The following is a 25682-nucleotide window of genomic DNA, read 5'->3' as shown; positions in this document are numbered from 1 at the left end:
TATTTCTGTAAAAACAAAACTGGAAAAACAATTGCAGAAAAACTTGCTGTGAAATTACACAGCCCTTGGAATTTTGTTTCGGTTTTCAGTATATTGCATGGTAAAATAAATGTATACAAGTCATTAAACTAAAAAAAAGAGGGAAAAAAAAGGCCTCATGCAGGTGTGTTAACGGAAAAATGAAAAAGTTATGGCTCTTGGAATAATGGGAGGAAATAAAAGCACAATAACAGAAAATGTATCGATCGGGAAAGGGTTTCGCGGACTGTTCCTAATGGCTTGCTCAGTGAGCACACATGGATTTGGCTGAAATAGGCAACAAACACATCCAGATAAATCAATGTTTTATTCGTATAAAAAAGGAACAGTGGAAAAATAAATGTTTGTTAGAAAATATCCTGAACCACATACAAAATTAGTAGCACAGAGCAAGTAAGACCTTGCGTCTTGGCCACATTTCCAGGCAGGAGAACCCTACAATTACCTGGTCTTGTCAGGATAATTCAGCAAATACGTTTTGCTGGAAAGAGTAAAAAGGAAAGCACTTGTTATTCAACCATTAGCTCCGATCGGCGTTAGAAGCAGAGTCCACACTGAGGATGGAATGTACATTTGGGAAAGGCCAGAGAATCACATATCCACTGAAGTCTTTAGTACGGCACTGCACACAATCCATGGTCCAACCAGTCAGGCTTTTCCAGCAGCAGCAGTTAGTGTTGGGATGAATTTGGACAGAGGTGCACATCCCCTCAAAACACAGGAGACCGTCTGCTGTGTCATCACAAGGATAGTGCTGGTTTGTGGTTAGGGATTCAAGACTTGCAGCTTTATCCATTACCTGTCAATTAAAAAAATGTGGGGTTTTTGTTTTATTTACAAAATACACAAATCACTGACCCATGTGCCTCCCACAAGTGCTTACCTTCTTATACTCCTTGACTCAAATATTTTCTCTTCATCACTGTCCATTGATCCCAATTCCATGGTGTCATCATAGTCTGAGAGAAGCCCATACTTCTTCCTTTGAGGCTTCTTTTTCAGGCTGAAAAACAATAGTTATTTTTAAAACAAATAATAAAAGGCGATTTTCCAACTAGGAAATTGCTATATAACACAACCCATGATCTTTTATTCTAGATCCACTAGTATCTTAAGGAAAATATCACCAGGTCTATGTAATATGAGAGCAGCATAATGTAAGGGCAGAGACCCTGATTCCAGTGATTTGTCACTTACTGAGCTGCTTGACACAGCTTTGATAACATGTTTTTCTTTGCTGCAGATCTAGCAGTTCTATGAATGCTGAGCTCTGTATAACCTCGCCCACACCACTGAGCTTTGTGTGTACACTGTGCGTAGGCAGAAAACTGGCAAACAGCTGTGGGGGCATGGTTAAACATAGCAGGACTACAAGGCACAATACAACTGGTCCTAGTGATGTGCTTCGTCAGCTGAAACATAATTTTTTGAAACTACAATAAACAGCCCAGAAAGTGACGCTTCACTCGAATCACGATCTCTGCCCCTACATCACGCTGCTCTTAAAAAAAATAAAAAATAAGCTTGATGTTAGTTGGTATACATGCAGCACAGGGTTCTTAGTAATACGGATTTTGATTAAAAATAGCATAAAAGCCATCCCACCGTCGACAAGGTGACCCAGATCGGGACAGGTCCTACGCTGTCTGATATTAAAAACCTTACCATGCGTCAAGAGTTGACCTCAATGTGTGAAGAGGGGCAGAAAAAAAAAAAAGACTGCATCGCAAGAAGATGGGACCAAGAAGAGCGAAACCCACACCCTTGGGCCGGAAACCTCCCCGCAGGTGAGCATAATAAAAGTTATTTTTCTTCTCTTACAGGTCGGGTTGAAGGCTTATATACAGCATTATGGAATGCTGTATGTCAGCCCTGAAAGGTGATGGCTGTACCTCATATTGGCCAAAACTGCTGACAGGTAAACGTTAAATCTCCTTGTGAAATCCTTTCTGATTTATAGAATGCTGTATATCAGCCCTGAAAGGTGATAGCCGTATCTTATATCGGCCAAAACTGATGACAGGCTCCCTTTTAGGAGATTATGGAGTTACCATACGTCCTCGCCACACACCGGTTACATTTTTCAAGATCTCTAGAAAGGGCCGAATGCCATGCAGGGTTCGAACCGTGATTGCACCCCATGTTGAGGAGATACACATAACAGCTAGTAGACGCCAGCTAGCGAAGCCCTGTTTGGTCACCAAGCAAATCAGGGGCATGACCACCGCTAAAGGGCAAGTGTGAAGTGCAAGGCTAAGCGCCAGATGTGGCACATTTTATAGATGCGCCTTTTCTGTGGCAGCTGAGAGCTGATGTTTTTAGTCTGGGAGGGGCCAATATCCATGGCCCCTTCCTAGGGTATCAATGTCACCCTGCAGCTGTCTGTTTAGTCTTTGCTAGTTAGATTTTATAGGGGGACCATGTCAATTTTTTTCTGGGGTCCCCCTGTAAACTAGCCAGTACAGGCTAAGCAAGCAGCTGTGAGCTGATATTAATAGCTTCGGAACTTTTATGGCTATTGGCTCCTTCCCAGAATATTAACATTAGCCCTCAGTCGGCTTTCCCTCTGCTGGTTATGAAAATTACGTAGTAGCCCACACAATGTTTTTTTCATTTTTTTAATTAAAATTTAACAGTTGCTTAGTATTGAGGGTGGCTGACACTTTCATTACTAAACCTAGAGCTTGATGTCAATGATAACTGCAAGGCAATTATTTTTCCACACTTTTACCGACTTTCCAATTTTAAGAAAAAATGCTTGTGTTTCCTATCATGAATTCGAATATGCCATATTTGTGACAAATTAATGTTTGGCGATCGTTTTCTGAACATATTCGCTCATCTCTAATAACACCACATAGCTCATCAACAAGGTATCAATTAACATATAGTATCACCCATTAGTCAGAGAAAAAAAAACAAAATTGGCTACCTGCCAAGTACAGCCTGGCACAGGGAGGATATAAAGGAAGGCAGATAAAGATGTCCAATAAGCAATGTACATAGTACTTAAAACCTGCAGAAGAACTAGCAGAAGGAACATCCCCAGGTAAATCTCACCTATGCCATCAGGAGAGATTCAAGAGATTCAAGAGAGAGGACACCATCATACAGACAAGATGGTCAGCCGAGCCCAATATAACCAGCAGGTTTGGCTGACAATCTAAATGTGTATTATAAGGTGGCTTTGTAATATTTTAGACAGACATTTTTCAACAACTCATTTGATTGATTGTGTTGTTGAAAATTTGTAACCAGAAATTTAGTTTAATGGTGCACAAACACCTTCAATAGATTATGGCCGATTGCTCATTTGGATGACCGCTACTTCTTCCCAACTGCCCTAGACAAAGGTATACTTGCTAGCTTGTTTGTTTGTTTGTTTTTTTTAATAGGGGGAAGGGAATAAACCGCTGCCTGGCCCCTCTTCTGTAAGAGTATAGTACTGTGTATGCTGGAACCCAAATATCTGAGCATCCATTTTCCTGACAACTGCAGTCTGAAGACCGTCAGGGAACTCCTATACATAGGGGACAGTGGGTGTTGAAATGTCCAATGTGCATGGGTACTTAAAAGGCAATACCTTTTCAAAGGAGTGATATAGGCGCCAGACAAATGTTCTTTGAAAGACACATTTTCAACCTAAATACATATATTTGGGGCTAAACATTATTATTGCAATCAGAGGTCATTAAAAATGTTGCACTGTTTGGCCTTTACATCCCCATTGTTTCACGGCACATAACAGATTGCAGAATGACAAAAGTAGAAATCAGTCAGCTTGTTCTGATGGCTGTCTGTAACCCTTACATTCCTCCCAAACTCCTTTATACTGCTTTATGACCACAGGGAAGTTTAGAAAAGACAAGAAACCAACCTGTTCAAAAACACTAATGAAAGCAAATAGTAAAAACTGAGTTTTAACTCCCAACTCATACACGTAAATAAATGCCCCAAAAGGTGTAATTTCCTATAAACCAATAAGAGACGTGCTACGTGTTACGTGCTTTCTAAAGTTCCCTAATATTACACTTATGATTAGTAAAATAAAAAAGTGAGAGATATGCAACAAGACAACTGTAAATATTTTACAGAATATACTATAGGATTTAAAGGGATTATTTAAATGTGAGAAGTCTGCAGTCACTCCATGTGACTGCCGATTTGTGACAGCGCTGCACACATTGTGATGATTCTACTGTATTTCCCAAGGAGCGGATAGCTGGTCACACGCCGACTAGACTCCTGCACATCTCTCAATTCTCTTCTATTGAGAGAAGCTACGCTAGTCTAGTTGTGACCATAGTTATGCAAATACATGCACATACATGCAGTTACACATCTGCCCACCAGCATGGGAAAAAGAGGGGAAACGTGACAGTGTGCCCTCACAATTCACCAGTCTCCGAGTGACTACAGAATTTTCAGTTCGGCCCAGAGAACCCCTTTATACATATCTTTTTTTACAATGTACACATCTGCCCACCAGCATGGGAAAAAGAGGGGAAACGTGACAGTATGCCCTCACAATTCACCAGTCTCCGAGTGACTACAGAATTTTCAGTTCGGCCCAGAGAACCCCTTTATACATATCTTTTTTTACAATGGGAATAAAAACTGACATATGGTGTATAAGCAACAAGCATTTCTTACCTACAAGTCCTGATTACAAAGTAGAGTACGGCCAACACACTAATTCCTATCAGCACATAGAAGGCTCGCTGCATCATTTCAATGTTTCCCCAGAAGGATAATTGGGTAGCTTTTGTGATCTGAGTAGGTTTTGTGATTGAAGAATTTGTGGTAACTGTTGAAGTAGGGACTGTAGAGCTACCATTTCCTTCATCACTCCAGACCACAGGCACCATAAATATCAGTAAACACGAGATGCACCACACCTGCAAGAACAAAGGAAGATAGGAGTAGTACACATTATCTAGCCCTTCTCATCACACTTTTATTTCCTTTTGACATGCTATATAACCCTGCTTACAACCATTAGGCCACATTCACAGATCCTTGTTTTGCAGTCCTAGTACGGACAGTCATGGATCTTCTGACCAAAACTCAATAGCCTCATAGGCAGCCTGTCTGTGAAATACAGAAGTGTGAAGCCGGCCTTAGGGGAACTGGAAAGTGGGGAATAACACTTCTCGATAAGTATACACACGACAAATATTGATTCTCTCCACGTCAACGTCGGGCAAATAATACCATTTACATCCGAGAGTGCTGCTAAAATATATTGGCCTGCTTGTTTGAATGGGTACAATGGCGCAGATTGCTGTACCGGCTGATTGCAGGGTAAGTATATCATACGCATGCGTGTTAGTGCAGGAAGAGACAGGGAAGCCTGTGTTAGATGATTGGCTATAGATGGAAACTGGAAATCAGGAATAGTATTGATTGCAAGCTGACATGAACATGCCAGAATGGATGAAGTAGAGTGAACTCACACCGGAGTGCTTGGACATCACATGTAATGCTCTGGCATCTTAATTATCCAGAAGCCTCCTAATGACAATATGCTGCATAAGGTAATGTATCTTGGGTGTGTAGCCAGTTATGCCCAATTATGGATTCAGATTATAATATATTGGATAGAAGGTATGACCCATTGGTTCAGAGTTTAGAAAATAGTTGGGACAGTCATTGGTTATCCTTGTATTGACTCCTTATCATTGTTGAACCTAAATCATGCCTGTTGTCTTTTGAGCTTTCTCCTTAAAAAAGTTGTCGTGTCAAAATCGATAAGTCTGCAGTCACACTGTGTAACGCCTGCAATGTGTGCTGCGGGGATTCACCGGTTTCTAACCCCCGGACCGGAGAGTATGTATGAGTAACACACACTCCCGGCCAATGAGCGTGGCCTCGCTTAATACAAGTGTTGTATGGAGATCAGGTTCACTGGATGGCCGCATGTCTCCTCTGGGCGCAGCCTCGCTTGACCCCTTAGTGACTGAGCCAATTTTGTACTTGATGACCAAGCCCCATCACAGTGATCAAAAAGAACCAATAGGAAAAATCTCCTAATCTTGCCGGGTACCGGCCGGCACAGAGACCAAAGGTAACCCTGAAGGAGCTGTAGAGTTCCCAATCATGGGCTGGAGTATTATTAATATAGCACCATTGATTCCATGGTGCTGTACATGAGAAGGGGTTACATACAAGTTACAGATATCACTTACAGTAAACAAACTAACAATGACAGACTGATACAGAGGGGCGAGGACCCTGCCCTTGCGACTTACATTCTACAGGATTATGGGGAAGGAGACAGTAGGTTGGGGATTGCAGGAGCTCCAATGGTGTTGGTGAGGCGGTAGCTTTGGTAGTGATGAGGAGGCAGCGGGTTCAGTGCAGGCTGCAGGCTTTCCTGAAGAGATGGGTTTTCAGGTTCCGTCTGAAGGATCCGAATGTGGTTGATAGTCGGACGTGTTGGGGCAAAGAATTCCAGAGGATGGGGGATATTCTGGAAAAGTCTTGGAGGCGATTGGATGAGGAGCAAATAAGTGTGGAGGAGAGAAGGAGGTCTTGAGAGGACCGAAGATTACGTGAGGGAAGATATCGGGAGATTATTTCAGAGATATATGGAGGAGACAGGTTATGGATGGCTTTATAGGTTAGTATTAGTAATTTGAACTGGACACGCTGAGGGAATGGGAGCCAGTGAAGGGATTTGCAGAGGGGGGAAGCAGAGGCGTAGCGAGGAGAGAGATGAATTAGTTGGGCAGCAGAGTTAAGGATGGACTGGAGAGGTGCAAGGGTGTTAGCAGGGAGGCCGCAGAAAAGAATGTTGCAGTAGTCAAGGCTGGATATGATGAGGGCATGCTCAAGCATTTTAGTAGATTGACTGTTGAGGAAAGGACAGATTCTGGAAATATTTTTGAGCTGGAGGTGACAGGAGGTGGAGAGAGCTTGGATGTGTGGTTTGAAGGACAGGGCAAAGTCGAAGGTTACTCTGAGGCAGCGGGCTTCGGGTACAGGGGAAAGCATGATGTCATTGATTGCGATAGGTCAGGTAAGGAAGATCTGTATGAAGAGAGGAGATCTGTCCATACAACCACAATAAGCCGTACACTCCATAGAGGTGGCCTTTATGGAAAAATGGGCAGAGAAAAGCATAGTCCCAAAACGCCCCAAAATAGTTGGGACAGTCTGCCATTGATGTTTACTGTCCATGGTCATATAGAGGATCAGAGAGGATTTGCGTTTGAACTTGAAAGTAATAAGTCCAGCGATGTAAGTCCATAAAATCGTTGCCTTTTAATCCATAGCTTCAAATAACATTAAAACAATTAAGTCATCGGCCAGACATTAAAATCATATGCGTTTCAACGCACATATCATTGGCAAGGATCTAATGGTAGACTGAACATTTTAAACTAGTTCACAATTCAAATTTTCTTTTGTATATTTTGAGTGATTTGCATTTGACCCCTTTTTTTAGACTTAACCCTTGTATTACTGATGTCCCTGGAAAGGATAGGGTTAGCGAGGGTGAGTCTACATTGAGTGGGGGTGCCACCCTCTGAGGTAAAGAAGGGAAGGTAATAGTGAAAAAAATAGGGAGGGTGTGAAGGAAATGTATATTTGCAAGGGAAACTGTAATATCAGTAACATAACTAGTTAAGGCTGCACCCACATACTGTCTCTACCAAAAGAAGATAACATCTGCCTTCCCTTATTGCAGAAACTCTCCTGGGAAAATCTGTGAAGTGTCAAACATGGCAGTTTTTTTTATTTTTTTATTAGCAAGTTGAGTGTGCATAATAGTGTGAATAGGGATATAGGTAGCGGCCGCACCTTTCCCATAGATCAAATGAACACTATATCGGGGATATTAGACAGATAATGCAATTGATCAGATGGTCTCCTAATACTGAGTTGTATCCCAAATAACCCGGTGGATAACACACTAACTCTGCATTTTTAACTGTCCTATTAGTTCAATAAAAGTTATGTTTTAGTATAGTCTTTAGTAAGGGATTTGTTGCCTTTTGGCAAATTGTAACTCATGAATTTACCCTACGCTGATTAACGAACAGCAATGTTTTGTGTATTAAACATGGCAGCTCGGCTAAAACCATTAGCTTCAAAAAGATATCATATGCTTTGAGACTAGGAAAGAATATTCCCTATTGTCTGTATAGAGAGAAGGGGGGAGGGGGGCGACATTGGATATTTGAAATGCCACAACTTAGCCATTCGTCTATTCACACGCAGTTAACTTTTAAATGGACCGATCCAGGTCATCCTGGAAATATGAGTAAATTCAGGACTATAAAAAGCTGGGTGACAAAAGAAGTGGTTCACATGTGAGGGCTGCCTAAGAGGCCGATATGATCCATAAATCACTTCCCCTTCCCTCTAGGAAAGCAGAAGGTAACTGTAAACAGAAACGTTTTAGATATTTCTGCTATTTCACCCTTCTCATTTTATAACTTTTTACATCTTTTGTTGTATTAGGCTATGTTCACATTGCGTTAGTGGGTGTCTGCTGACGGAATCCGTTACATAGCGGCACTAACGCTATGTAACGGATTTGTTAGCGCACCCATTGACCGCAATTATGTAGCGCATCGCTAACGCACTACATTATTGGCATGCGTTAGTGATGTGCCTTTTTTTCGTGACGGACCTCGAACGCTGTCTGCAGCGTTTTCGAATCCGTCACCGCTAGCGCAGATATGCGATCGTGCTAGCACAGATGCTCTAACGCGATCCTTTTTCAGTAATTGCGTTAGCGCAGTCCATTAGTGTATGCACTGAATGGACTGCACTAATGCAATGTTAACCTAGCCTTAACTGTATATTTTTATATAAAAGCTTAAAATCTTTAATAAATTTAATAAATTTAATAGCCTTGCATGCTCTAATAGAATCCATAGCTTTCAGAGACATTGTGTGACCATTTGATTGTCTAACACTTTGGGGACTCCTCGGCGCATTAAGTAATCGGGGTGTGATTTATGCTCACCTAGAACAGAGCTTGAGTGTTGGATTGCGCGAGAGGAGATAACCCTTGCAGGCACACTCCATGTCACATTCTGAGAAGTGTGTGCGGAGGGTGTCCCTCCTTTTAGGATATCTACATTTATTATACCTAAATTTAAATAATTCAAGTTTGGAGTTGTTGGTTGTTTTTAATTTAATATTGAGTTTTAAGGGTAAAATTTGTGTGATATTTATACATACTCCAATAAGATGTACCTTTTTTGTAAAACAATTCCTCAAGGAAATACTGCTTCAGTTAGATGGTTCTCTCTGGTGAACAGCAATCTTCAATTCTGACCACAGACTCTCACTTGGATTAAGGTCTGGGCTTTGACTAGCCCACTCCAGATCATTTACATGTTTACCCTTAAACCACTAGATTTGCTTTAGCAGTACGATTTGGGTGATCGTCTTTTTGGAAGGTGAACATCTGTCCCAATCTCAAATCACTGACAAGCAGGTTTTGCTCAAGAATACACGTGCATTTTGCACCTCTATCTTCCCCTTGACTCAGACCATTTTCCCTTTCACTGCTGCTGAATAACATCCAGCATGATGCTGCCCCCATGGTTTACTGTGGGGATGGCGTTCTTGGGGTGATCAGCTGTGCTGGTTTGGGCCAGACATAACATTTATCTTGGTGGCCAAAAAGTTCAATTTTTGTTCTCATCTAACCACAGAACCTTCCTCCACACATTTGGGGTGTCTCCCACGTCTTTTGGTGAACTCAAAACTAACCTTACAATTTTTGCAAGTAAATGCTTTTCTCTGCCCATTCTTCCATAAAGGCCACCTCTATGGAGTGTACGGCTTATTGTGGTTGTATGGACAGATACTCCAGCCTATGATTGGGAACACTACAGCTCCTTCAGGGTTACCTTTGGTCTCTGTGCTTCCTCTCAGATTAATGCCCTCCTTGCCCAGGCTGAGAGTTTTGGTGGGTGGCCCTCACTTGGCGGGTTTGTTGTGATACCATGTTCTTTCAATTTGAGGATAATGAATTTAAACCCTTAATGACCGCCAATACGCTATTTAACGGTGGCAGTTAAGGGGCCTTATTCCTCAGCGCCTCTGTTTAATGGCGGTGAGAATTATGGGTATAGCACCCCCCAGGGTTGGAAAATCTCTGGGGTCTCGGCTACCGGGGCTAGCAGAGTCCCCGGAGAACATGATTCAGGTCAGTTTTTACTGTCGCCAGGCTTGTCATCGCTGTCATTCACCAAATAATGGCGATCGCAAAAAAAAAAAAGTCTGATTTCCCATTCATTTGCCTCTGGTCTGATATGATCTAGCATACCAGAGGACAGAAAAATTGGGTCCCCCCCATAACCTCCATCATCCATGGACCCTCCTAATCTGCCCCCCAGTCTTCAGTTTCATCTGCCTGGAAGAAAATGGCAGGCGTATGCGCAGTACACCCGCCGAGATCTGCCAGCCGGTACCCGGCAAGAATAGGAGATTTTTCCTATTGGTTCATCCAATATGGAGACATGCGGCCATCCAGTGAACCTGATCTCCATATAACACTTGTATTAAGCGAGGCCACGCTCATTGGCCGGGAGTGTGTGTTACTCATACATACTCTCCGGTCCGGGGGTTAGAAACCGGTGAATCCCCGCAGCACACAAAGCAGGCGTTACACAGTGTGACTGCAGACTTATCGATTTGGACACGACAACCTTTTTAAGGAGAAAGCTCAAAAGACAACAGGCATGATTTAGGTTCAACAATGATAAGGAGTCAATACAAGGATAACCAATGTTTGGCCGCTTTTGTAAGGGTGCTAGGTGCTTTCAACCCCTGCTTTATAGGGCCACATGAGGAACAGCTTCAAAGACAAATGCCGTAATTGAATTGTCAAGATTGGACATCTGAAGCACGGAAAGCGACCTACTGTTATATTTTGGTATCTTAATATTATATATACAGTACTTTGGTTATTTTAGTGATTGTATGGCGACTTTTTTTATTCTAGATTGTCGCATTCTATTTTACATGCACTTCCAGGTACAAATATTAAAGCTATATCCTTTTGGCAGCAGTTTATCTCCTTTGGAAACAAAATGGAGCCTCTTGCAGTTCAGTTTAGTGTCTTAAGGTGCCCAGGCAACAATCCTGCCAAATGCATTACCCACATTTTCTCTTAGCGGCAGTATGTGCAATCCATGCCTTCTTCTACAGTTATGTTACATTACTGACTGTTAATCATGTCTGCCAGGCTCTCACAAGGTGTCAGGCAAAGGCAACCATACTCCAGACAGCCGCCCTACCTGACTCGACTAAATAGGAAATCAGTCAGTTCATGGAGCTTGTATTCAGTGAATGGAGAATGTGGCAGCTGTATTCTGTCATTACAATTAGCAACACATGCCAAGATTTAGCGTACTGACCTCCATAATTCTGGTGATTTTTCCTATAGTGGTTCTTCACAGTTCTCTTCACTATCTACTATAAAAAAAAAGTTATAATTACAAAAAGGTGCTAACACTTTACAATACAGAACGGGTTAAACGTCGGTAATTCAGGAGAAAGTGGTTGACTACGTGGACGTGTCCGCTCCTCAAGTCTACGGTACTCGGGGCTGCCCTGCAGAAATAACAGTACTCCAACACCGAAACCAGGCCGCTTTCAGGGCTACTCGATATTAACCCTTTAACGACCAGAGCCACAACTATTTTATTATTTGGTCAATATGGCCATGTGAGGACTTATTTTTTGCCGGAAGAGTTGTACTTTTGAACGACACCATTGGTTTTAGCACATTTTGTACTGCAAAACGGGGAGAAAAAAAAATCCAAGCGCAGTGAAATTGCAAAAAAAAGTGCAATTCCACAACGTTTTTTTTTATATTTGTTTTTTAAACCATGTTCACTAAATGCTAAAAGTGACCTGCCAATATGATTCTCCAGGTGATTACGACTTCATAGACACCAAACATGTCTAGGTTCTGTTTTATTTAAGTGGTGAAAAAAAAATCCAAACTTTGAGAAAAACAAAAAAAAAAGGTCATTTTGCGATAAGGGGTGAAAAGGGGGTGTGATTTTATATTACACATTTTTTTATATAAACTTTTTTTTTTTTTTACTTTTGGCATGCTTCAATAGTCTCCACGGGAGGCTAGAAGCTCCCATAACCCGATCGGCTCAGCTACACAAGGCAATGATCAGATCGCCTGTATGTAACAGAAATGTTCACTTACTATGAGCACCAACCACAGGCGGTGCTCATAACAATCCGGTGGTGACAGCCATAAAGGTCTGCAGGAGACCTCTGGTTGTCATGCCAACCAATTGGTGACCTGCGATCACGTGACGGGGTCACAGATGGGCGATTCCACCCGCGGCTGTTCAAAACAGCTGACATGTGCGGGAAAAGCAGTGGCCTCACCGCCGGAGCCCACATCAAAGGGAGGGAGTCCGACATCGTCGTACATTTACGCCCGATGTCGGAAAGGGGTTAATAGGTCTGTATTAGATGCCACAAACCCATAATGCACTGGTGATATAGCTAGCGTGCTGGGGTACAATCAAGAATGGCTCAGTTACAGTGATGTGAAAAAGTGTTTACCCTCGTCCTAATTTCCTAACATTCCTTAAATTTTTCAGATCACCAAACAAATTTAAATATTAGCCAAAGATACCACAAAATGCAGCTTTGAAATAGAGGTTTTTATTATCAAGGGAAAAAGAAATCCAAACCTGCAGGGCCCTGTGTGAAAAAGTGATTGGCTCTCCCCAACCTTAACCCCTTCCCGACCTGTGACGCCACGTAGGCGTCATGAAAGTCGGAGCCAATCCGACCTGTGACGCCTATGTGGCATCATGGAGGGATCGCGTCCCTGCAGATCAGGTGAAAGGGATAACTCCAAGTTCACCCAATCTGCAGGGACAGAGGGAGTGGTACTTCAGCCCAGGAGGGGTGGCTTCGCCCCCGCCCCCCCCCCCCCACACACACACACACCCGTGGCTGCGATCGCTCTGATTGGCTCTTTCACTTTTACCAGCCAATCAGAGCAATTTGTAATATTTCACCTATGAAAAGTGGTGAAATATTACAATCCAGTCATGGCCGATGCTGCATCGGCCATGGCTGGAAACCTTGATCTGCCCCCGCCACCGATTTCCCCAGTCCTCCGTTCTGTGGTCCGCTCCCCTCCGTCCTCCTGTCCGCTCCCCCAGTGCTCCGATCCCGCCCCCTCATACTTACCGAGCCTCCCGGTGTCCGTCCGTCTTCCCCACGGGCGCCGCCATCGTCCAAAATGGCGGGCGCATGCGCAGTGCGCCCGCTGAATCTGCCGGCCAGCAGATTCGTTCCAGGTACATTTTGATCACTGTGATAAAACTTATTACAGTGATCAAAATAAAACAAATAATAAATGACAACCCCCCCCTTTATCACCCCCATAGGTAGGGACAATAATAATAGAAAAGAAAATAAATATATATAATAGGGTTATAATTAGGCTATGTGCAGATTTGGCTGCGGATCCGCAGCTGCGGATTTGTAGCAGTTTTCTATCAGCGGAAACGCTGTGTTGTATTTTCCACAGCATGTCAATTCTTTGTGCAGATTCCGCAGCGGTTTACACCTGTTCCTCAATAGGAATCCGCAGGTGAAATCCAAACAAAAAACACTGGAAATCCGTGGTTAATCCACAGGTGAAACGCAGTGCCTTTTACCTGCGGATTTTTCAAAAATGGTGCGGAAAAATCTCACGAATCCACAACGTGGGCACATAGCCTTAGGGCTAGGGTTGGAATTAGGGTTAAGGTTGGGGTTAGGGGTGTGTTGGGGTTAGGGGTGTGGCTAGAGTTGGGATTAGGGTTAGGGGTGTGTTGGGGTTAGTGTTGGAGGTAGAATTGAGGGGTTTCCACTGTTTAGGCACATCAGGGGTCTCCAAACGCAACATGGCGCCACAATTGATTCCAGCCAATCTTGCGTTCAAAAAGTCAAATGGTGCTCCCTTTCTTTCCGAGCCCCGACATGCCCCCAGTGATATACCCCCACATATGGGGTACCAGCATACTCAGGACAAACTGGGCAACAATTATTGCGGTCCAATTTCTCCTGTTACCTTTGCGAAAATAAAAAATTGCTTGCTAAAACAATTTTTGAGGAATGAAAAATTATTTTTTATTTTCACGGCTCTGCGTTGTAAACGTCTGTGAAGCACATGCGGGGTTCAAAGTGCTCACCACATATCTAGATAAGTTCCTTGGGGGGTCTAGTTTCCAAAACGGGGTCACTTGTGGGGGTTTCTACTGTTTAGGCACATCAGGGGCTCTGCAAACGTAACATGACACCTGCAGACCATTCCATCAAAGTCTGCATTTCAAAACGTCGCTACTTCCCTTCTGAGCCCCGACGTGTGCCCAAACAGTGGCTCCCCCCCAGATATGGGGTATCAGTGTACTCAGGACAAACTGGACAACAACTTTTGGTATCCAATTTCTCCTGTTACTCTTGTGAAAATAAAAAATTGCGGGCTAAAAAATAATTTTTGAGGAAAGAAAAAATGTTTTATTTTCACGGATCTGCGTTATAAACTGTGAAGCACTTGGGGGTTTAAAGTGGTCACCGCACATCTAGATTAGTTCCATGGGAGGTCTAGTTTCCAAAATGGGGTCACATGTGGGGGACCTCCAATGATTAGGCACACAGGGGCTCTCCAAACGCGACATGGTGTCCGCTAATGATTTGAATGAAAAATTAGCTCCAAAGTCAAATGGCGCTCCTTCCCTTCCGAGCCTTGCCGTGTGCACAGTGGTTTGTGACCACATATGAGGCATCGGTGAACTCAGGACAAATTGCCCAACACATTTTAGGATCCATTTTATCCTGCTGCCCATGTGAAAATGAAAAAAATTGAGGCTAAAGAAATTTTGTGTGAAAAAAAAGTACTTTTTCATTTTTACGGATCAATTTGTGAAGCACCTGGGGGTTCAAAGTGCTCACTATGCATCTAGATAAGTTCCTTGGGGGGTCTAGTTTCCAAAATGGGGTCACTTGTGGGGGAGCTCCAATGCTTAGGCACACAGGGGCTCTCCAAACCCGACATGGTGTCCGCTAAAGAGTGGAGCCAATTTTTCATTGAAAAAGTAAAATGGCGCTCCTTCCCTGCGCGCCCCCCCCCCCCCACACACACACACACGCACGCACACACACACATATGGGGTAGAGGTGTACTCAGGACAATACAATAACTTTTGGGGTCCAGTTTCTGTTTTTACCCTTGGGAAAAATAAAACAAATTGTAGCTAAAATATCATTTTTGTGACTAAAAAGTTAAATGTTCATTTTTTCCTTCCATGTTGCTTCTGCTGCTGTGAAGCACCTGAAGGGTTAATAAACTTCTGGAATGTGGTTTTGAGCACCTTGAGGGGTGCAGTTTTTAGAATGGTGTCACTTTTGGGTATTTTCAGCCATATAGACCCCTCAAACTGACTTCAAATGTGAGGTGGTCCCTAACAAAAAATGGTTTTGTAAATTTCGTTGTAAAAATGAGAAATTGCTGGTCACATTTTAACCCTTATAACTTCCTAGCAAAAAAAAAAAAATAGTGTTTCCAAAATTGTGCTGATGTAAAGTAGACATGTGGGAAATGTTATTTATTAACTATTTTGTGTCACATAACTCTGATTTAACAGAACAAAAATTCAAAATTTGAAAATTGAGAAATTTTCAAAATTTTCGCCAAATCTCCATTTTTTTCACAAATAAACGCAAAAATTATTGACCTAAATTTACCACTAACATGAAGCCCAATATGTCACGAAAAAACAATCTCAGAACCGCTAGGATCCGTTGAAGCGTTCCTGAGTTATTACCTCATAAAGGGACACTGGTCAGAATTGCAAAAAAATGGCCAGGTCTTTAAGGTCAAAAGAGGCTGGGTCATGAAGGGGTTAAAACTAAAATGTACTGTGGGTTATCACATCTATGTCGGTGTGTGCCAGGATAGCACACGTCTGTAGAATCCTGCTGTCGGACAAGCAGCGGTCACTAGGGTTGAGCGACCTTCACTTTTATAGGATCGGGTCGGGTTTCACGAAACCCGACTTTTGGAAAAGTCGGGTCGAGTGAAATCGGCCGATCCTATAAAAAAGTCGGGGTCGGGGTCGGCCGAAACTCGAAACCCAATGCAGTGCATTGGGTTTCCATGGTTCCCAGAGTCTGAAGGAGCGGAAACTCTCCTTCAGGCCCTGGGATCCATATTTAAGTGTAAAATATAGAATTAAAATAAAAAATATTGCAATACTTACCCTCTGACGCGCCCTGGTACTAACCGGCAGCCTTCCTCCTTCGAATCCGCGCTTCTAGGACCTTGCCGTGACGTCGCGGTGACGTCGCGGCTTGTGATTGGCCGCGCGGCCGCCCATGTGACCGCTCGCGCGGCCAATCACAAGCCGCGACGTCACCGAAGGTCCTGGAAGGGCTGATTCTTAGGAAGGAAGGCTGTCGGAAGGAAGCAGGGCGCTTCCGAGGGCGAGTATATTCCTATTAGGTATATACTCACCCTCGGAAGCGCCCTGCTTCTTTCCGGCAGCCTTCCTTCCTAAGAATCAGCCCTTCCAGGACCTTCGGTGACGTCGCGGGTGACGTCGCGGCTTGTGATTGGCCGCGCGAGCGGTCACATGGGCGGCCGCGCGGCCAATCACAAGCCGCGACGTCACCGCGACGTCACGGCAAGGTCCTAGAAGCGCGGATTCGAAGGAGGAAGGCTGCCGGTTAGTACCAGGGCGCGTCAGAGGGTAAGTATTGCAATATTTTTTATTTTAATTCTATATTTTACACTTTAATCTGAATTCCGATACCAATTCCCGATATCTTAAACATATCGGGAATCGGGATCGGAATTCCGATTCCAGATTCAAAAGATCGCCGACTTCATGGCCGACCCCCCACTGGGGTCGGGTCGGGTTTCATGAAACCCGACCTTGCCAAAAGTCGGCGACTTTTGAACAATTTCGACCCGTTTCGCTCAACCCTAGCGGTCACACACTGTAGTACGGGGGCCGCACAGGTCCATGGCAGGAGTCTGCCCAGCTGCCCCTAATGCACTAGAATGATGGGAGCCCTCAGGGCGTCCTGCAGCCGGGCCACACGTGCCCTGCAAAGCTGACTGGGAAGCCCTGTGCCCGGCAGTGCAGGCGCGCGTCTCCATTAGCCGCCATCACCGCTACTCACCAGCTAGCCGGCCGCCGTAGTAATCACCAGCACCAGATGTCGCCACTTCCTACATCGGCTCCTCCCCACGGCCACACGCACGGGACACGTCACTAGCAAAGTCACGTGATATCGACACTCGGTCACCACGTTGTGTGATATGACGGAACAGCTTCGGCAGGAGGCGGGCAGTCAGCATGATGAGAGCATGCGCAGTACGAGATCAACGCCCCACAAGAAGTGCTGCCAGTCTCCGGAGTTGTTTTCTTCTCCGTGTGACGTCATGCTCGGGGGCTGTCAGTACCAAACCCCTTTTTAGGGCATGTGATTTCTGTAGCCTCCATTCTCAGCACCTAGTAGTAATCCACAAATGGACATAGGAAGGAGGGCTTACACAAGCTCCAATTGCTCAAACAATGCACCTGTTCTATCTTGTGCAGGGCTTAGATATTATTCAAAAAGTGGGTGACAGCACCGAATGACTGACCAAACCAAGCACAGGTGCCCAGTGCGTCCTGGTGGGGCCGAACAGGTGGCGCCCTCTCATCTGTGTTCTCATGAATCTGTGCATGTAATGTATTATTATATTCCTCTACCGCCGCTCTCCAGTGCCCAGCGCCGCTCTGCGCCTCTTCTCCGTGACGTTACCGCTCTGCAGACTGTGCGGGCTACGCTGCGCTCTGCGCCTCTTCTCCGTAACGTCACCGCTCTGCAGACTGTCCGGGCTACGCTGCGCTCTGCGCCTCTTCTCCGTAACGTCACCGCTCTGCAGACTGTCCGGGCTGCGCTGCGCTCTGCCCCTCTTCTCTGTGACGTCACCGCTCTGCAGACTGTCCGGGCTGCGCTGCGCTCTGCGCCTCTTCTCCGTAACGTCACCGCTCTGCAGACTGTCCGGGCTGCGCTGCGCTCTGCGCCTCTTCTCTGTGACGTCACCGCTCTGCAGACTGTCCGGGCTGCGCTGCGCTCTGCGCCTCTTCTCTGTGACGTCACCGCTCTGCAGACTGTCCGGGCTGCGCTGCGCTCTGCGCCTCTTCTCCGTAACGTCACCGCTCTGCAGACTGTCCGGGCTGCGCTGCGCTCTGCGCCTCTTCTCTGTGACGTCACCGCTCTGCAGACTGTCCGGGCTGCGCTGCGCTCTGCGCCTCTTCTCTGTGACGTCACCGCTCTGCAGACTGTCCGGGCTGCGCTGCGCTCTGCGCCTCTTCTCTGTGACGTCACCGCTCTGCAGACTGTCCGGGCTGCGCTGCGCTCTGCGCCTCTTCTCCGTAACGTCACCGCTCTGCAGACTGTCCGGGCTGCGCTGCGCTCTGCGCCTCTTCTCTGTGACGTCACCGCTCTGCAGACTGTCCGGGCTGCGCTGCGCTCTGCGCCTCTTCTCTGTGACGTCACCGCTCTGCAGACTGTCCGGGCTGCGCTGCGCTCTGCGCCTCTTCTCCGTAACGTCACCGCTCTGCAGACTGTCCGGGCTGCGCTGCGCTCTGCGCCTCTTCTCTGTGACGTCACTACTCTGCAGACTGCGGGCTACGCTGCACTCTGCGCTTCTCCGTGATGTCACCACTTTGCAGACTGTCCGCGCTGCGCTCTGCGCCTCTTCTCTGTGACGTCACTGCTCTACAGACTGTCCGGGCTGCGCTGCGCTCTGCGCCTCTTCTCGGTGATATCACCGCTCTACAGACTGTAGGCTACGCTGCGCTCTGTGCCTTTTCTCCGTGATGTCACTGCTCTGCAGACTGGGCTACACTACGCTCTGCGCCTCTTCTCCGTGACGTCACTGCTCTGCAGACTGTCTGGGCCACGATGCGCTCTGCACCTTTTCTCTGTGACGTCACTGCTCTGCAGACTGTCTGGGCCACGATGCGCTCTGCACCTTTTCTCTGTGACGTCACTGCTCTGCAGACTGGCCGGGCTACGCTGTGCTCTGCGCCTCTTCTCCATGACTTCACCGCTCAGCAGACTGTCCGGGCCACTCTGCGCTCTGGGCCTCTTCTCCGTGATGTCACCCCTCTACAGACTGTCCGGGCCACGCTGGTCTCTGCGCCTCTTCTCCGTGATGTCATTGCTCTGCAGACTGTCTGGGCTACGCTGTGCTCTGCGCCTCTTCTCCGTGACGTTACAGCTCTGCAGACTGTCCGGGCTACCGTGCGCTCTACGCCTCTTCTCCGTGATGTCACTGCTCTGCAGACTGGGCTACGCTGCGCTCTGCGTCTCTTCTCCGTGATGTCACCGCTCTGCAGACTGTCCGGGCTATGCTGCGCTCTGCGACACTTCTCCGTGATGTCACCGCTCTGCAGACTGTCCGGGCTACGCTGCGCTCTGCCCCTCTTCTCCGTGACGTCACTGCTCTGCAGACTGGCCGGGCTACGCTGCGCTCTGCGCCTCTTCTCCATGACGTCACCACTCTGCAGACTGTCCGGGCCACGCTGCGCTCTGCGCCTCTTCTCCGTGGCCTCACCGCTCTGCAGACTGTCCGGGCTACGTTCTGCTCTGCGCCTCTTCTCCGCGACGTCACCGCTCTGCAGACTGTCCGGGCTACGCTGCGCTCTGCGCCTCTTCTCCGTGGCCTCACCGCTCTGCAGACTGTCTGGGCCACGATGTGCTCTGCGCCTCTTCTCCGCGACGTCACCACTCTGCAGACTGTCCGGGCCACGCTGCACTCTGCTCCTCTTCTCCATGACTTCACCGCTCTGCAGACTGTCCGGGCCACTCTGCGCCCTGGGCTTCTTCTCCGTGATGTCACCGCTCTACAGACTGTCCGGGCCACGCTGGTCTCTGCGCCTCTTCTCCGTGACGTCACTGCTCTGCAGACTGTCTGGGCTACGCTGCGCTCTGCGCCTCTTCTCCGTGACTTACAGCTCTGCAGACTGTCCGGGCTACTGTGCGCTCTACGCCTCTTCTCCGTGATGTCACCGCTCTGCAGACTGTCCGGGCTACGCTGCGCTCTGCGACACTTTTCCGTGATGTCACCGCACAGCAGACTGTCTGGGCTACGCTGCGCTCTGCGCCTCTTCTCCATGAATGTTACAGCTCTGCAGACTGTCCGGGCTATCGTGCGCTCTACGCCTCTTCTCCGTGATGTCACCGCTCTGCATACTGTCTGGGCTACGCTGCGCTCTGCGACACTTCTCCGTGATGTCACCGCTCTGCAGACTGTAGGGGCTACGCTGCGCTCTGCGCCTCTTCTCCGTGACGTCACCGCTCTGCAGACTGTCCGGGCTACGCTGCGCTCTGCGCCTCTTCTCCGTGGCCTCATTGCTCTGCAGACTGTCCGGGCCACGCTGTGCTCTGCGCCTCTTCTCCGCGACGTCACCACTCTGCAGACTGTCCGGGCCACGCTGGTCTCTGCGCCTCTTCTCCGTGACGTCATTGCTCTGCAGACTGTCTGGGCTACGCTGCGCTCTGCGCCTCTTCTCCGTGACGTTACAGCTCTGCAGACTGTCCGGGCTACCGTGCGCTCTACGCCTCTTCTCCGTGACGTCACCGCTCTGCAGAATGTCCGGGCCACACTGCGCTCTGCACCTCTTCTCTGTGATGTTACTACTCTGCAGACTGTCCAGGCCACGCTGTGCCCTGCGCCTCTTCTCCACAACGTCACCACTCTGCAGACTGTCTGGGCCATGCTGCGCTCTGCACCTGTTCTCCGTGACTTCAGTGCTCTGCAGACTGTATGGGCCACGCTGCGTCTGTTCCTCTTCTCTGCGACGTCACCACTCTGCAGACTGTCTAGGCAACGCTGCGCTCTGCGCCTCTTCTCCGCGACATCACCGCTCTGCAGACTGTCCGGGCCACGCTGCGCTCTGCTCCTCTTCTCCATGACTTCAGTGCTCTGCAGACTGTCCGGGCCACTCTGCACCTCTTCTCCATGACGTCACCGCTCTACAGACCGTCCGGGCCACTCTGCTCTCTGCGCCTCTTCTCCGTGACGTCACTGCTCTACAGACTGTCCGGGCTACGCTGCGCTCTGCACCTCTTCTCCGTGACGCTACCGCTCTGCAGACTCTTCGGGCTACCGTGCGCTCTATGCCTCTTCTCCGTGACGTCACCGCTCTGCAGACTGTCCGGGCCACACTGCGCTCTGCGCCTCTTCTCCGTGATGTCACTGCTCTGCAGACTGTCCAGGCCACGATGCGCTCTGCGCCTCTTCTCCGTGACGTCACCGCTCTGCAGACTGGGCTATGCTGCGCTCTGCGCCTCTTCTCCGTGATGTCACTGCTCTGCAGACTGTCCAGGCCACGATGCGCTCTGCGCCTCTTCTTCGTGGCGTCACCGCTCTGCAGACTGTCCGGGCCATTGTGCGCTTTGCGCCTCTTCTCCGCGAGGTCACCGCTCTGCAGACTGTCCGGGCCACGCTGCGCTCTGCGCCTCTTCTCCGCGATGTCACCGCTCTGCAGATTGTCCGGGCCACGCTGCGCTCTGCGCCTCTTCTCCACGACGTCACCTCTCTGCAGATTGTCCGGGCCACGCTGCGCTCTGCGCCTCTTCACCGCGACGTCACCGCTCTGCAGACTGTCCGGGCCATTCTGCGCTCTGCGCCTCTTCTCTGCGACGTCACCACTCTGCAGACTGTCCGGGCCATGCTGTGCTCTTCGCCGTGACGTCAGTGCTCTGCAGACTGTCCGGGCCACGCTGCGCTCTGCGCCTCTTCTCCGCGACGTCACCACTCTGCAGACTGTCCGGGCCACGCTGCGCTCTGTGCTTCTTCTCCGTGATGTCACCGCTCTGCAGACTGTCCCAGCCACGCTGTGCTCTGCGTTCCCTGGAAGCGACTGTAATGTAAGCCTGAGGAGCGTCTGAACGAGGCCCCGCATCCTCACATTGTAATAGAGGCTCCTGCGTAGAGCATAGTGATCTGGATGGTCTGACGTGTGGAGGCGCAGAACAGTGTGTTGGGCCCAGAGAGGGTGACGCTGAGTGTCAGGCATATATAGAAATGATAGGACCCCATAGCAGAAGTTCTAATTTCCCCCTCCAAAAAAACAGTAATTGTCGAGGTCACAGAAGAGCATATCTCACAACTTTCCAGCCTTTACATAGTAATTTTCCTCCTGAACTCCTAGATTCCTCTTTCATTGCCCCCATAGACTATGATGCCAACAAATGTGACCCCTAAGCACAGTATGATACCCCCATGGTGAATTCCTCCACATTAGCCTCTACATGCACAGTATACTGACCCTACTTTACCCCACCTCAACTCCCATGGCAAAGTACGGTGACCCCAACACAGTATGATCCCCCAACTGTGACCCGCACACAGCCCTCCATGCAGTGGAATGGGCCTACATAGTATAATAGCCCCACACTGTATAATGTCCCGCACTAGCCCTCCAAATGGTATAATGGCCCCCCCACAGAACTCCATGCAGTATAATGAGCCTACAGCCGGGGTCACACTTGCAAGTGCAATAGAAATACATGCAGCCGCACGCTCTGGTACCGAGTGCCGGGTATTGAGGCCAGAGACTTGTGCGAGTTTCTCGCATTGCACTCGCAAGTGTGACCCCAGCCTACTTAATATAATAGCCCCGCACCTCAACACTGTATAATGACCCCAGTAGCCCTCCAAACAGTATAATGGCCCTCACACAGCCCTTCACACAGTATGATGGACCCCACACAAACCTTCATACTGTATAATTGCTTGCATGCAGTATAATCACCCCCACATAGCCCTTCAAATATAATGGCCCACATATTCTTCCATTTAGCATAATGAGCCCCATGTAGTCCTCCATATAGTATAATGTGCCCCTCATAATCCTCCATATAGTATAATGCATTCCCCATGGTCCTCTGTATAATATAATGCACCCCCCATGGTCCTCCAAACAATGTAATGCACTCCCCATGGTTCTGCATACAATATAATTCACTCCCCATCATCCTCCATACAATTTAATGCACTCTAGATTGTCCTCAATATACTATAATGCATCTTCCATGGTCCTTCATACGGTATAATGCACCACCCCATGGTCCTCCTTACAATATAATGCACCCCATGGTCCTCCACACAATATAATGCACTCCCCATGGTCATTCACACAATATAATGCACACCCATGGTCCTCCATACAATATAATGCACTCTAGATGGCCCTTCATATAATATACTGCACCCTCCCAGGTCCTCCATACAGTATAATGCACCACCCTATGGTCCTCCTTACAATATAATGCACCCCATGGTCCTCCACACAATATTATGCACTCCCCATGGTTCTCCATACAATATAATCCCCCATGGGGCATTTGACCATTCATCACTGCTGTACTTTCATCATCCTCATCCTGCTCTGTCTGTCTATATGAAGTGCATATAATTCCCACCTGGTATGATTCACTCAGCTTACCTGCTCTGTCTGTCTATATGAAGTGCATATAATTCCCACCTGGTATGATTCACTCAGCTTTCCTGCTCTGTCTGTCTATATGAAGTGCATATAATTCCCACCTGGTATGATTCACTCAGCTTTCCTGCTCTGTCTGTCTATATGAAGTGCATGTAATTGCCACATGGCATTCTTTGCTTACCCATTATTTTCTATCCATTCGTACTTCACTTCTCTTGCTTCTTCCTTGCATACCTGAGTGGCCATCTACCCCACCCCCTCTTTATGACCTGGCTTAACTGTGAACATGTGCTCTGGACACACAAGCCCACATCCCCCCTCTCAGCTGTGAGCCCTTAGGTGCACATAAATTCATAGCCATGAGTCTGACCAGACGTGTCTGACCATCTTAGAAATTGCATTTTTAAATTGCTATGAATTACACTCGAATTGGACTGGAATTGACTGGAAGGTAAAGGAATAGAAAACCACTATAATGTTTCGGTTTCTTTTAACATTCACCCCCATACTACTTTATTTCTTCCTATCTCCTGTAGTCCCTCCACCCAGTAAGGAACTAGTCATTTCTCCGTCCATCCTCCCCAGTCATCTCACCTCCTCCACAGAACTATTCCTCCACATACAATCCTTTCTCGCCAGGCACACACGGCCACATCATGACCTATCCAGCTCACACCTTCTAAAGCTCAGTCTGCTGCTCCTCATTGCTGGCGACATATCCCCAAATCCTGGCCCTCCTCATCACATCCCCACACTCATTTCTAATCCCCTGCCACGATCCTCTACACGTCCTCGCAACCACAGTAACCTCATACCCATTCATCCAGCCCACAATTTCCCTATCTGGAGCACTATGGAACGCACGCTCTGCAATAAACTGTCATTTATCCATGACCTCTTTATCAATAACAAACTCTCCTTCCTCGGCATCACTGAAACCTGGCTCACCCCTCCTGACACAGCCTCCCCTGCGGCACTCTCTTACGGTGGCTTCCACCTTTCTCACACACCCCGCCCCAGCAGCAAGCATGGTGGAGGAGTTGGTTTTCTCCTGTCAGATAACTGCTCCTTCACCCCAATCCCACTGCCACCCTCTGTTACCCTCCCTTCCTTTGAGGTGCACTCTGTGCACATCTACTCCCTCTCCAACCTCCAACTGGCTGTCATCTACCGTCCCCCAGGGCCAGCCACCACCTTCTTTGACCACTTCACCACCTGGCTACTCCATTTCCTCGCCGCTGACATCCCCACTATCATCATGGGCGACTTCAACATCCCCATTGACACTTCCCTCTCAGCTGCCACTAAACTTCTATCCCTCACTTCCTCCTTTGGCCTCACTCAATGGTCTTCTACAGCCACCCACAAAGATGGTCACACACTGGACCTCATTTTTACCCGCCTCTGCGCCCTATCTAACCTCTCAAACTCACCTCTTCCTCTTTCTGACCACAACCTACTTACATTCTCTTCCATTTCCACTCCTTGTCTACAACCCCCACCCCACAAACTCTCACACCCTCGCAGAAATCTTAAACACCTTGATCTTCACTCACTCTCTGAATCCCTCCTCCCTCTCACAGACATAAGCTCCCTACACAATGCGGATGATGCTGCCGCTCTATATAACACCACAATAGCTGCAGCTTTGGAATCTCTTGCCCCTCTCACACATACCAAAGCTCGCAAAATCAACAGACAACCCTGGCACACCAGCATGACCAAAGAACTGAGGCGAGCTTCCAGAGCTGCTGAGCGCAGATGGAAAAGATCCCACTCCATCGAGCACTTCATCGCATTCAAACAGTCCCTCACTACTTTCAAAACCACGCTCGCCACAGCAAAACAAACCTACTTCTCATCTCTCATATCCTCCCTGTCTCACAACCCCAAACAGTTATTCAACACCTTCAACTCTCTCCTCCGTCCCCCAGCACCTCCTCCCTCCCCACTCATCTCAGCTGAAGACTTTGCCTCATTTTTCAAGCAGAAAATTGAGAACATCAGAGACAGTTTTAGTAAACAACCCCCAGAACCCTTCCTCCCAACTACCCAGCCCTCCACCTCCAAAACCAACTTCTCCACCATTACAGAAGACGGACTCTCCACTCTACTCTCAAGATCGCATCT

At 47.7% G+C, this 25682-nt stretch overlaps 2 protein-coding genes across 3 annotated transcripts; both read right to left on the bottom strand.

The window, feature by feature from the left end:
* Positions 1-327: 327 nt before the first annotated feature.
* On the bottom strand, positions 328-17396 carry FAM174C (family with sequence similarity 174 member C). 2 transcript variants are annotated; one of them, XM_069739567.1, is made up of 5 exons: positions 17224-17396; positions 11427-11484; positions 4693-4937; positions 923-1042; positions 328-838 (listed from the first exon to the last, which is right to left on the bottom strand). In XM_069739567.1, the coding sequence occupies exons 2-5, from the start codon at positions 11430-11432 to the stop codon at positions 835-837; spliced, it is 375 nt and encodes a 124-aa protein (XP_069595668.1). In that variant the 5' UTR covers positions 11433-11484; positions 17224-17396; the 3' UTR covers positions 328-834. The 2 variants fall into 2 exon arrangements, with proteins under 2 accessions (XP_069595668.1, XP_069595677.1); XM_069739576.1 differs by having other exon boundaries at positions 701-838; positions 11427-11481; positions 17224-17330.
* A 398-nt stretch (positions 17397-17794) lies between these two features.
* On the bottom strand, positions 17795-19874 carry LOC138647134 (serine/arginine repetitive matrix protein 2-like). Its single transcript, XM_069735963.1, has 2 exons — positions 19427-19874; positions 17795-18735 (listed from the first exon to the last, which is right to left on the bottom strand). Exons 1-2 carry the CDS (start codon positions 19872-19874, stop codon positions 17795-17797), a joined length of 1389 nt encoding a protein of 462 aa, XP_069592064.1.
* Positions 19875-25682: the final 5808 nt, after the last annotated feature.

The sequence above is a fragment of the Ranitomeya imitator genome, chromosome 1, assembly GCF_032444005.1.
Source record: "Ranitomeya imitator isolate aRanImi1 chromosome 1, aRanImi1.pri, whole genome shotgun sequence".
Classification (NCBI taxonomy): Eukaryota; Metazoa; Chordata; class Amphibia; order Anura; family Dendrobatidae; genus Ranitomeya; species Ranitomeya imitator.
The sequence above is the reverse complement of the archived record's forward strand: the minus strand, read 5'-3'. Positions and strand labels throughout refer to the sequence as shown.

What these genes read in the sequence shown, in the direction of transcription:
- LOC138647134 (XM_069735963.1), bottom strand. Translation starts at nt 19,874, where the DNA reads ATGGAGAAGAGGAGCAGAGTGCAGCGTGGCCCGGACAGTCTGCAGAGT. An exon ending in CCCGGACAGTCTGCAGAGCG is followed by an intron (nt 18,736 to 19,426) that starts GTGACATCACGG and finishes GGAGAAGCGCAG; the next exon opens with AGTGCAGCGTAGCCCGCAGT.
- FAM174C (XM_069739567.1), bottom strand. An exon ending in TTTGTAATCAGGACTTGTAG is followed by an intron (nt 1,043 to 4,692) that starts GTAAGAAATGCT and finishes ATTGTTTTTCAG; the next exon opens with CCTGAAAAAGAAGCCTCAAA.